Source organism: Panthera onca, chromosome C1 (genome assembly GCF_046562875.1).
Source record: "Panthera onca isolate mPanOnc1 chromosome C1, mPanOnc1 haplotype 2, whole genome shotgun sequence".
Classification (NCBI taxonomy): Eukaryota; Metazoa; Chordata; class Mammalia; order Carnivora; family Felidae; genus Panthera; species Panthera onca.
In genome coordinates this window covers 124,470,843-124,483,588 of record NC_138346.1, presented here as the reverse complement: position 1 = coordinate 124,483,588, position 12,746 = coordinate 124,470,843, and the positions used below count along the sequence as shown (strand labels likewise).

At 37.4% G+C, this 12,746-nt stretch overlaps 1 protein-coding gene across 2 annotated transcripts in view; it reads right to left on the bottom strand.

Annotated features, from left to right (window-relative positions):
* The window catches only part of PTPN22 (protein tyrosine phosphatase non-receptor type 22), a 60,057-nt gene that overhangs the window by 18,183 nt on the left and 29,128 nt on the right, over positions 1-12,746 (bottom strand). The window contains exons 12-15 of one of the 2 annotated variants that reach the window (XM_060622705.3): positions 4,431-4,504; positions 3,487-4,292; positions 1,232-1,315; positions 946-1,076 (exon numbers count right to left, since the gene is read on the bottom strand). In XM_060622705.3, coding sequence (XP_060478688.1) covers positions 946-1,076; positions 1,232-1,315; positions 3,487-4,292; positions 4,431-4,504 — 1,095 coding nt within the window. The remainder of the gene's footprint in view (positions 1-945; positions 1,077-1,231; positions 1,316-3,486; positions 4,293-4,430; positions 4,505-12,746) is intronic. The other variant, XM_060622707.3, reaches the window with a different exon arrangement.

The following is a 12,746-nucleotide window of genomic DNA, read 5'->3' as shown; positions in this document are numbered from 1 at the left end:
TTTATTTCCTTCCTATTCAGCACATTTCCCAGGAAATTTAACGGGAGGTAAATTGTTGAAATTGAAACTACTTCATGACATTAGAAAAGGAGTGATTGTTTTGGCTCTAGGAGTTGTTAAGATAAAGACTATTACATGTGGGCAGATTATTAACAATAATAATTACTAATAAATTCAAAGTGTAATTAAAAAGATAGAGAATATTTGCCTGCCAGCATTGCAGTTGTAGGCACTTTGAAATGTTTGTTTAGTTAATTACTTCTCTGATCTCTGAAATTTTAAGGTAGTTGGTTCATAGAATATATAAATGCACAACAGATTACTGAAGTGTAGGTTTTTCTTCCAGAAATGGGGAGCATTATTCCAAAAACTTTATCTTAAGTAATATGGACGTGTCATTCAAAAAATTATTCTCTACACTATGATATCACAGCTAACATAATACAGCCTACCAAATGACTACTAGGAACAAGCTACCTACTTATGAAACATTTATTTTTGCTTTAACTGTCCTTCGGGAACCAGCTCAAATATTTCCTCTTTCACTAAGTCATCCTTAGTCACTTCCAACCTGTAAGTTTCCTAAGGGCAATAATTGTGTCTTTTTTTTTAATGCTAACTTGTTTATTTGTGGGGGTGGGCAGAGACAGAGGGAGAGAGAATCCCAAATAGGCTCCGTGCTGTCAGCATGGATCCCAACACGGGGCTCAAACTAACCCGTGAGATCATGGCTTGAGCTGAAATCAAGAGTTGGACACTTAACTGAGCCACCCAGGCGCCCCAATAATTGTGTCTCATACATCTTTTTATTCCCACATCCTCTAGCATGTTGCTTTACAAGTAGTACTGCTTAGTGCTTACTGAGTGGATAGGTGCTAAAAATACAGGAAGTAGGACTACAGTCTGTTGAATCCAAATGAGTAGGAAAAAAAAAAAGTTATCGACCTTAGTTGGTCTAAGTCTCACAGAGTCACCAGATTTCTTTGACTCAGATGTTCCACTGCATTCTAATGATGTTCCAATTATTACCTTCACAGCTGAAGATAAGGATTTGGGAACAGTCTGTGGAAATTCTCCTGAAAGAAAGTAAATATGGTCCAATTCTTAGGAGTGTTGTCATTCTTTTAGAAAGCAAATGTTACTTAGCAATAGCACACAGACCATCAACAGGACCTGAGAAGTAATCTAGTTAATCCACACTTTATTTTACACTTAACTCAACCGTACTCACCGGCTTCCTCCACCACAATAAAAGATTCAGGTGTCCGTTCCGGAAGTGGAGGGGGAATGTCATCATCTATCCTTGGAGAAGTTGCTATCCAAAATGTCAGAAATATAATCATAATTTTTAATTAGAAAAATCCAAAGGAAATTCTTACGTTCTAATCACAATGTAAATTCCATCAAACATCGCTACAACAGTTGAGCTGGTATGTGTTTACTCAAGGAGATAGCAAGATAAATTCTTCCATTTTATTTAAGTTGCAAACCCAGGAGGTTTTGCTGTTGCTTAAAAATTTACAATTTTTTTAAAAGCCCAAAAATATTTTGATTGAGTCACTGAGTACCAGTCAAGAAAATATAAAACGTTATATTGATTCATGAAGTTTTGAATTGTTTTCTATACAACCCTTTTGTTTTACATAGAATATACAATAAAGGATGATACAGCACTTTGAAACATGCCAAGGATTCAGTGACAGAGTAGGTAGAGTTATAAATGTGTTAGTATCCGTTCTTTATTCTACAATAAAGAATAATGATGTTTTTTTCCTTTTTACAAAACGATGGTGTAACAGCGTTTTCTATTTTTCTGTAGAAAAATTCAGAATTTGTATAGAAAAATTCAAATGCTATTACAAGAAACTGCCGCCAGGTGGCACACATGTCAATGCCACTACAATCCCTAAAGCTAAGATTTGTTTTTACTGATGGTACTCAGAGAAGTCTAAGATATTGTGGGTATCTAAAAAAAAAAAAAAAATCCTTTAAATTATAAAACAAGATCAAAGTATATAAAATAATCAGAGAAGGAACTAAATCCAGATAAAACATTTTTGTTACAAAGCTACATATACCATATACACACATCTATTAAGAAACTATATAATAAATAATGTTATAGGAAAAAAAGCTTTCTCTACTTCCTATTCACATAAAATGTTATTTATAAATTTCTGATAATATACCTGTAGAGTCACACTTGCTCTTTTCTTCACATTCTTTCATATCAAGCTATTCTAGTCATCTCTAACAGGATATTTACTTCTACTTTCAAACCACTCAATAAAACAAAAATAATATGAATTTGCAAAAATCTAGAATTAAAAAAGTGAGAAAGTATGAACGTAAAGGTGTATATAAGATTAAAGGCCTACACAGGATACTAACTACACATTCTCATCTACTAAGTTATTACACAAGAACAGCAAGAAATCAGGTCCTCCTCTTCCAACTCCTACGTAAGAGAATTCAGTTCTTAGCTATCTGTTTAACTCAGTGTAGCCACATGATTGTGCAAAAAATATCCCAAGTGGGGGCACCTGGCTGGCTCAGTCAGTGAAACATGCGACTCTTAATCTCGGGGTTGTGCTTTCAAGCCCCATGTTGGGTGTAGAGATTACTTAAAAAAAAATAAAATCTTTTTTAAAAAAATGAAAACGTTTGGGGTGCCTGGGTGTCCGATTCTTGGTTTCAGCTCAGGTCATGACCATACAGTTTGTGAGTTTGAGCCCCGTAATAGAGTCCACGCTGTCAGTGCCGAACCTGCTTGGGATTCTCTGTCTCTGTCTCTGTCTCTCTCTCTCTCTTTGCCCCACCCAACTTGCACTCTCTCTAAAAACAAATAAATATACTTAAAAAAAAAAAAAAAAAGAGGGGCGCCTGGGTGGCTCAGTCGGTTAAGCGACCGACTTCGGCTCAGGTCATGATCTTGCAGTTTGTGAGTTCGAGCCCCGCGTCGGGCTCTGTGCTGACAGCTCAGAACCTGGAGCCTGCTTCAGATTCTATGTCTCCCCCTCTCTCTGCCCCTCACCTGCTCACTCTCTGTGTCTGTCTCTCAAAATTTTTTTTTAAAAAAGAAAGACAGAAAAAGAAAAAGTGTAATAAGAATCCCCAGTGACCATGTGGTGCTGTTGATCAAATCCTTTCTGCTGTTCCTTTGCAAGTTGTTTCTGCATATTAAGGGTAAATTGTGGACCTCTCACACACATTTCAAGAAATAAGGATTGCCTTCTTTACAGGCACTCTGACTGGCATAGATCCGACTGCCTCCTCTGCTGCCTGTTTCATCAACCATTACTTGTTTGTTATTGCCTTTTTTTAACTTACCGCATCATTAAAACACTTCTGGAACTTACTTCTTTGAGGAGGAGAAGAAGCAGAGACAGATGAGGGGAGGGGTGTGCAGGGATGAGAAGAAACCAAATCTTCTATAGAAACAAAGTGAAATCTAAAATGTTATACACACTTTTAGAAATACTTTACCGACTACTGCTGTCTCTTGGTCCAGGGGTGGAGGGTGACCAGTTGGAGAACTCAGTGCTAAAGAATCTTGTGAATTGTAGCAAGAGAAGAGGGTTGTGGAGGACGCGGGCAGTGGAGAACGAGGTAAAGCGGTTCCATCTGGCCTCTCAGGTAAATCAAGAGACATCTTAGAACCAGTGCTACTTGGCGACAACGATGAAAAAAAAGGATCTTCCAAGGACATGTAAGAATGCACCTTAACAGCACTAGAGTCCTGCTGCTTTGCATTAGAGGCATTGCCCGTTTGGCGCCGAGAGTCAGATGGCAGTGAATAATTCAGTTCTGCTGAAGAAACGTGCATCGCTTTTTGAGCCCGCCCAAGAGGAGAGTTGTGCGGTTGAGGTTCCAAACACAAAACATTCTCCTTGATATCCAGCTCCTTGGTGTCTCTTTGCTGCATCAGTTCAAAGGAAGTTGATTTGGTCCGCGTTATCGGCCCCTTTGAGTTGAAATATCCCCCTGCTACATTTGCAGGTTTGGAATTAAACAAAACGGGGCTCCAGTCTAGACTCTGATGTTTCTGAAGAGGCTCCCCAACTATTGGAAATGCCTTTGGCTCCCATTTCACGGTTGTGTCCGCATTTTTGTTACAACCACAATTTAGCTCCAAAATGTCAAAAGAACTGCTCTGTTCAGCAGGGTGTAAAACTAACCCTTCCTTTTCACTTATTTCAGGAGTCCTGAGGCCAAAGGAAGAAGCGTCTGCACTTTTCAGCCTTATCCTTTGTTTATTCTGTTGCTTCACCATTTTTGCTTCTTCTATGCCACTGAAACAAAAAGAAAGCAATGATGGTACTGCAGCACCCCAAAGAGGCCTCTTCCCAGCATCACAATGAGTTCTAAGCATGAGATTTGCACTCCCCCAAACAATTAGATAACGCTGAGGTGTATAAAATTGTACTCACCTTTTTGGTAAATTAGAATAAGACTCTGCTTCTAGGGTGGGATTTTGCTCAAGAACTGAATACTTGGCTTGAATCTTCAAGAAAAATAAGACATTGGTTGTTGGTGAAGAAATGGCAATGAGATATTTTATTTTTTTAAGTTTTATTTATTTTTGAGAGAGTGAGCATGTGAGTGGGGGAGGGGCAGACAGAGAGGGGGACCGAGGATCCGAAGAGGGCTCTGCACGGACAGCAGTGAGCCCTATATGGGGTTCAAACTCACCAACCCATCAGGCTCAAATTCATGAACCGCAAGATCATGACCTGAGCTGAAGACAGACGTTTAACCGACAGAGCCACCCAGGCACCTCAGCAATGAGGTTTTTTTTTTTTTTTTTTAATTTTTTTTTAACGTTTATTTATTTTTGAGACAGAGAGAGACAGAGCATGAATGGGGGAGGGTCAGAGAGAGAGGGAGACACAGAATCTGAAACAGGCTCCAGGCTCTGAGTTGTCAGCACAGAGCCCAACGCGGGGCTCTAACTCACGGACTGCGAGATCATGACCTGAGCCGAAGTCGGACACCCAACCGACTGAGCCACCCAGGCGCCCCGCAATGAGGTATTTTAAATTCATAAAGTTGAGAAGTTAGTTTTCAGAAAGCATAAAGTATTTAAATAATTCACATAAGAGATTTCCAAAATATTGAGTTTCTAAAATATTGAAACTAACAAGAACTTGTTCACATACTGAGGTCAAAGGGATCCAAAAAAAAAGGGAATAATAGTGTTATAGAAACTAGAAAGGGTTTCTTATAGCATCAAATATGGGAGTTTTAAAATGTCTTTGGGAGTAATTTCACTCTCAAGAACACCCTATCTTCAGAAATTACATCATCTTAACTCTTAATGTTAATAAGTGCTCATTAGGCCCTCAGACTTATTTTTACCTCTTTCTTCCTTACTATTCTCCAGCTATACTGGTTTTCTTGCCATTCTTTAAGTGTACCAAACTTGTTTCCAATTCAAGGCTTTTCCACTTACTATTCCCTCTAATTGAAATACTCTTGGCTCCAGATTTTGCATGTCTGGCTCTTTCTAAGTAATGATTCTCTACTTAAATGTCACCTGCATAAGAAAGTCTTCTCTGACCACTCAACCCCAAATCATACTCCCACACACTCGTCATCCTCTTTCGATCTTTTTTTCTTCATAGCCATTATCACATTATGAAATGTGTCACACAGAATCTTAGATACCATCAATTTGTGAAATATATCCTGATTTTAGAGATGTTTAAATAGATTTTTAAATGTCATTGGCAATCGTCAGATTCCACCTGTTATGGGCTTAATTATGACTCTCAAAAAGAGATGTCGAAGTCCAACGCCTGATATCTGTGAATGTGATCTTATTTGGAAATAGAGTCTTTGCAGATATTATTAGTCAAGATGGATTAGGGTGAGCCCTATCATAATGACTTGTGCCCTTATAAAAACATATAACAGAGACTCAGAGACGTACAGGGAGAATGTCATGTGATGATGGAGACAGAGACTGGAGCAATGTACCCACAAGCCAATGGATGCCACAGACTGCTGGCAAACTCCAGAAACTAAAAAGAAACAAGGAAGGCTCTCTAGAGCTATGAGAGAAAGCAAGGCCTTGCTGACACCTTGATTTTGGACTTCCTGCCTCCAGAACCATGAGAAAAGAAATTTGTTTTAAGCCCTCCTCAGTTTGTGATACTTGTTACAGCAAGCCTAGTAAACTGATAAGAGACATTAATACCCCACTTTCAATAATGGATACATCAGACAGAGGATCAATAAGGAAATAGAGGGCAGACGTGAATAACACCATAAGTCAATTAGATCTAACAGCACATATATAATAGTCCACCTAACAACATTCATATTCTTCCCAAATTTATATGGAACACTGTCCAGAATATACCATATGGTAGGCCACAAAACAAGTCTTAATATGTTTTAAAAGATTGCCATCATACAAAGTAACTTTCCAATTATAATGGATTGAAACTAGAAATTAATAGCAGAAGGAAAACTGGAAAATTCACAAATGTCTATAAATTAAACAACTAATGGGTCAAAGAAGAAATTACAACAGAAATTAGAAAATGCTTAGAAATGAATGAAAACACAGCATACCAAAATGTATGAGATACAGTGAAAGTGATATTCAGAGGGAATTTACAGCTATAGACACCCATTCTTAAAAAGAAGAAAGATCTTGAGGTACTTGGGTGCCTCAGTCAGTTAAGTGTCTGACTCTTGATTTCTGCTCAGGTCATGTAGGATCTCACAGTTGTGAAATCGAGCCCCACATTGGGCTCTGTGCTGGGTGTGGATCCTACTTAAGATTCTCTCTCTCCCTCTGCCCTTCCCTCTTTCAAAAAAGGAGAAGGAGGAGGAGGAGGAGGGGAAGGAGAAAGACCTCAAGTCAATAACTTCATACCTAAGGAACTAGAAAAAAAACAAACTAAACCCAAAGATAGCAGAAGGAAAGAAATATTAAAGATTAGAGCAGAGATAAATGAAATAGAGACTAAGAGAAAAAGAAATAGAGACAAAGAAAACAGTGGATAAAATCAACAAAACCAAAAATTGATCCTTTGACAAGATCAATAAGAGGGACAAACCTTAGTTAGACTAAGGAAAAAAGAGGGAAGACTCAAATTACTAAAATCTCAAATTACAGAAATATAACTAGATACATTCTACCAATTTTACACAAATAAAAAATATCACAAGACAATAGTATGAACAATTGTACACTGACAAATTGTATAACCTAGATGAAATGGACAAAGTCCTTGAAACACATGATCAACCAAAACTGACTCCAGAAGAAATAGAAACATCTAAATAGACCTACAACTGGTAAGTAGATTGAATCAGTAATCAATCAAAAGACCTTCTGACAAAGAAAAGTCCAAGACCAGATGGTTTCATTATTGAATGCCACCAAACATTTAATGAAGAATTAATGCAAACTCCTCCAGAAAACTGAATAGGTGAGAACACTTGCTAAGTCATTCTATGAGGCTAGCATTTACCTAGCCTTTGGCTCATACCAAAGCCACACAAAGATACTACAAGAAAAAGAAAACTACAGATCAATATCTTTTATGATTATTGATGCAAAGTCCTCAACCAAATACTAGCAAACTGAATTCAGCATCATATTAAAAGGATTATATAGCATGACCAAGTGGGATTTAGTCCCAGAATGCAAGGATTGTTCAACATACAAAAATCAACCCAGATAATACACCAAATTAATAAAATAAAGGGGAAAACCCCCATCTGATCACGTCAGTTGGTGCAGAAGAAAAGCATTTGACAAAATTCATTATAAAAACACTCAACAATCTAAGAATAATAGAGAGTGTCCTCAACATGATAAAGACCATATATGAAAAACCCACAGCTAACATTATATTCAATGGTGAAAAACTAAAAGCTTTTCCCTAAGATGAGGAATAAGACAAGGATGCCAATTTTTACCACTTCTATTCACCTTAGTACTTAAAATTCTAGCCAGAACAATTAGGCAAGAGAAAAACAAAAGGTGCCAAAACTAGAAAGGAGGAAGTAACATTATTTTCATTTGCAGATGATATGATCTCATATGTTGAAAGATTCCACACATGCACACAGAAACGTAGAAATAATAAATTCAGTAAGGTTGAATCATCACACCCAAACCAGTTGCCTTTCTATACACTAGTAATAAACAATCTGAAAAGAAAATTCAGAACACAGTTCTGATTATATTAGCATCATAAAAGGCTTAGGAATAAATTTAATCAAGGAGATGAAAGACTTGTATACTAAAAACTACAAAACATTGCTGACAGAAACTAAATAAGACATAAATAAATGAAAGACATCCCTTGTTCATAGGAAGACATAATATTGCTATAATAATAATATTACCCAAGGTGAGCTACAGATTCCATTAGATTCCTATAAAAATCCCAATGGTGTTTTGCAAAAAATAGAAAAATCCAGGCGAAAATTCATATGGAATCTCAAGGGACCCTGAATCGCCAAACCAATCTTGAAAAGGAAGAGCAAATTCGGAGGACGCCTATTTCCTGATTTCAGAATATACCACAGGAGCACCTGGCTGGCTCAGTCAGTAGAATATGTAACTCTTCATCTTGGGGTCATGAGTTCAAGCCCCACGTTGAGCATTGAGCTTACTTTTTTTAAATGTACTATAAAGACGGGCGCCTGGGTGGCTCAGTATGTTGAGCACCCAACTTCAGCTCAGGTCATGATCTCATGGTTTGTGGGTTCGAGGTCCCCATCGAGCTCAGTGTTGATAGCTCAGAGCCTGGAGCCTGCTTCGGATTCTGTGTCTCCCTCTCTATCTGCCCCTCCCCGCTTGCACTGTCTCTCTCTGTCTCAAAAATAAATAAAAATGTTAAAAAAATTTTTTTAATATACTACAAAGGTACAGTAATAAAGCAGCATGGTACTGGCATAGAACAGTCATAAAGACCAATGGAATAAAATAGAAAGCATAGCAATAAATTCACATATGTGGGAAACTGGTTTTTGGTGAGGGTGCCAAGACCATTCAATGGAGAAAAGACTCTATTCAACAAATGGCTCTGGGACAACTGGATATCCACATGCAAAAGAATGAAGTTTTTAAACATTTTTTAATTAATTTTTTCATGTTTATTTTTGAGAGAGAGAGAAAGAGAGACAGAGCGTGAGTGGGGGAGGGGCGGAGAGAGATGGAAACACAGAATTTGAAGCAGGCTCCAGGCTCAGAGCTGTCAACACAGAGCCCAACGCAGGGCTCGAATCCACAAACCATGAGATCATGACCTGAGCTGATGTCGATGCTTAACTGACTGAGCCACCCAGGCACCCCTAAACATTTTTTTAACATTTATTTATTTTTGAGAGACAGATTGTGAGTGGGGGAGGGACAGAGAGAGAGGGAGACACAGAATCCAAAGCAGGCTCCAGGCTCTGAGCTGTCAGCGCAGATCCCAATGTGGGGCTCAAACCCATGAACCGTGAGATCGTGATCTGAGCCCAAGTCGGACACTTAACTGACTGAGCCACCCAAGTGCCCCCAAAAGAATGAAGTTTGACTCTTACCTTACAACATATATAAAAATTAACTCAGAATGGATCAAATACTTGAACATAAGAACTAAAACTATAAAACTCTTAGAAGAAAACACAGAAAGCTTCGTGACATTGGATTTGGTAACGATTTCTGGACATGACACCAAAGGTACTAGCAGTAATAATAAATAGAAAGATTGAACTTTATGAAAAGATTAAGAACATTTATGCATCAAAGTACATAATCAACGATGTAAAAGGGCAGCACACAGAATGAGAGACAATATTTGCAAGTCACATATCTGGCATGGGATTAATATCCAGAATATATAGAGAACTCCTAAAACTCAACAGCAACAAAAACCCAATTGAAAAGTTGGCAAAGGACTTGACAGACATTTTTCCAAAGACAGTATACAAATGGCCAGTGAGCACATGAAGCAATATTCAGCATCGCTAATCAGGAAAATTCAAACCAGAACAACAATGAGATATTACTTTATACCCATTAGAATGGCTACCATAAACAAAATAACAAGTATTGGTGAGGATGTGGAGAAATTGGAACCCTTGGACATTGCTGGTGGGAATGTAAAATGGTGCACTGCTGTAAAAATTAGTATGGCAGTACCTCAAAAAATTAAACTAGAATTATATGAAAAAACTAAATTAGAATTATATGATCCAGCATTTCCATTTCCGCATATATACCCCAAAGAACTGAAAACAGGGCACAAAACGATCTGTATACACTCATACTTTTAGCAGTGTTATTTACAATAGCCAAAAGGTGGAAGTAAACCACCTGTTCACCAATGGATGAATGGAGAAACAAAACGTGGCATACAATGGAATATTATTCAGCCTTAAAAAGGAAGGAAATTCTGACACGTTATGATAGTGATGAACCTCGAGGACATTATGCTAAGTGAAATAAGCCAAACCCAAAGAGCAAATATCATGTGATCTCACTGATAAGCGGTACCTAGGGGTAAAATTCACAGATATGGTAGAATTGTGGTTACTAAGGGCAGTGGAGAGGGTAGGGGGGAGGAAGGAATGGAGAGCTATTATTTAATAGGTATAAAGTTTCAGTTTTTCAAGATAAAAAGAGTTCGGGGAAGAGATGATGGTCATAACTGCACAACAAAATGAATGTTCATAGTATCACTCAATTATACACCTAGAATGAGTTCAGGTGGTGAATTTATGTGTATTTTACCACAATTTGAAAAATTTGAAAAAAAAAAAAAAGTAGGCAAAGGATTTGGATATACATTTGTACAAAAAAGATATACCAATGACCAATAAGAACACAAGATGATGCTCAACATCACTAGTCATTAGGGAAATGCAAATCAAACCATAAGATACTATTTCACATCCATTAGGATGGCTATTATCTAAACAAAACAAAACAGAAAATACCAAGTGTTGGCAAAGATGTAGAGAAATTGGGACTCTCGTGCATTGCTAGTGGGGATATAAAATTTTCAACCACTGTAAAAAATTAGTTTGGTAGTACCTTTTTAATTTTTTTTTTAACGTTTATTTTTGAGACAGAGAGAGACAGAGCATGAACGAGGGAGGGTCAGAGAGAGAGGGAGACACAGGATCTGAAACAGGCTCCAGGCTCTGAGCTGTCAGCACAGAGCCCGACGCGGGGCTCGAACTCACGGAGTGCAAGATCATGACCTGAGCCGAAGTCGGCTGCTCAACCGACTGAGCCACCCAGGCGCCCCTTGGTAGTACCTTTAAAAACAAAACCTAAAATTATTGTAGAATCCAGCAATTCCTGGATTCTTCTGGGTATATACCCCAAATAATTTAAATCAGGGACTTCAACACATATTGGCACGTCAATTTTTATAGCAGCATTATTCACAGTAGCCAAAAGGGGGAAACAATCCAAATGTCAATTGGTGGATGAATGAATAAGCAAAATGTGGAATGTACACACAATTGAATATTGTAAACCCATAAAAAGGAATGAAAGTCTGATGCATGCTAAAAAAAAATAGATGAACCTTAAGAACATGCCACATGAAATAAGCCAGATATAAAAGAATACACAATTCCACTTATCTGATGTACCTAGAATAAGCAAGTTTATAGAAACAAAAAGTAGAATAGAAGTTGCTAGCGGTTGGGGTAGGGACCGTGGAGAGTTTCTGTTTAGGATGATGAAAAACTTCTGGCAATAAATAGGAGTGATGGTCACACACATAGGGAGGATACTTAAAGCCACTGCATTGTACGCTTGAAAATGGTTAAAATGGTAATTTTTTCCATAGTGATAAAATGATATATCTTACCACAATAGAAAATATGAATGGGGAAAGTGTTTCCTTCTCTTCTATTTTCTGGTACAGATTGTGTAAAATTGGTGGTAATTCTTCCCTAAACATTTGGTAGAATACTCAAGTGAAATTATGTGGGCCTGGAGATTTCTTTTTTGGGAGTTTTAAAATTATGACTTCAGGTTCCTTAACTGTGATGGGGCTATTCAAATGATCTATTTCATGTTGAGTAGGCTGTGATAGTTTGGTTTTTCTTTTTGAGGAAGTAATCCATTTTGTCTAAGTGGTCAGGTTCATTTGTATTTATTATCCTTTATTATCCTTCTGATGTCTGCAGAGCCTGTAGGCCTATCCCATTTCACTCCTGATATTGGTCATTTTTATTTTCTTCTTAAAAAAAAAATCAGCCATCATAGAGGTTTGTCAATTTTATTGATCATTTCAGCTCTTTTCTCCACTATTTTTCTGTTTTCACTTCATCAATTTCCACTCATTATTTCTTTCCTTCTGTTTTCTTTGGGGTTTTTTTTTTACTCTTCCCACCCCCTCCCCTTTAGATTCTTAAAGTGGGAAGTCAGATTATTGATTTGAGACTTTTACTGTCTTCAAATGTTTGTATTCAGAGTGCTATAAACTTCCCTCTTAATACTGCTGTAGCTCTGTCCCACAAATTTCAATATGTTGTATTTTCATTTTTATTCAGTTTAATGTGTTTTTTTTTAATTTCCCCTGAAACTTCCTCTTTCACTCAATGGATAATTTAGAAAAATGTAGTTTAGTTTATAAGTGTTTGAATCGTCTCCTGTTATCTTTCTGTTAATTGACTTCTAGTTTGATTCCACTATGGACAGAGAATACATTCTGTATGATTTCAACTCTTTTAAATGTTTGAGCTTGTTTTATGGCCCAGAATATGATTGA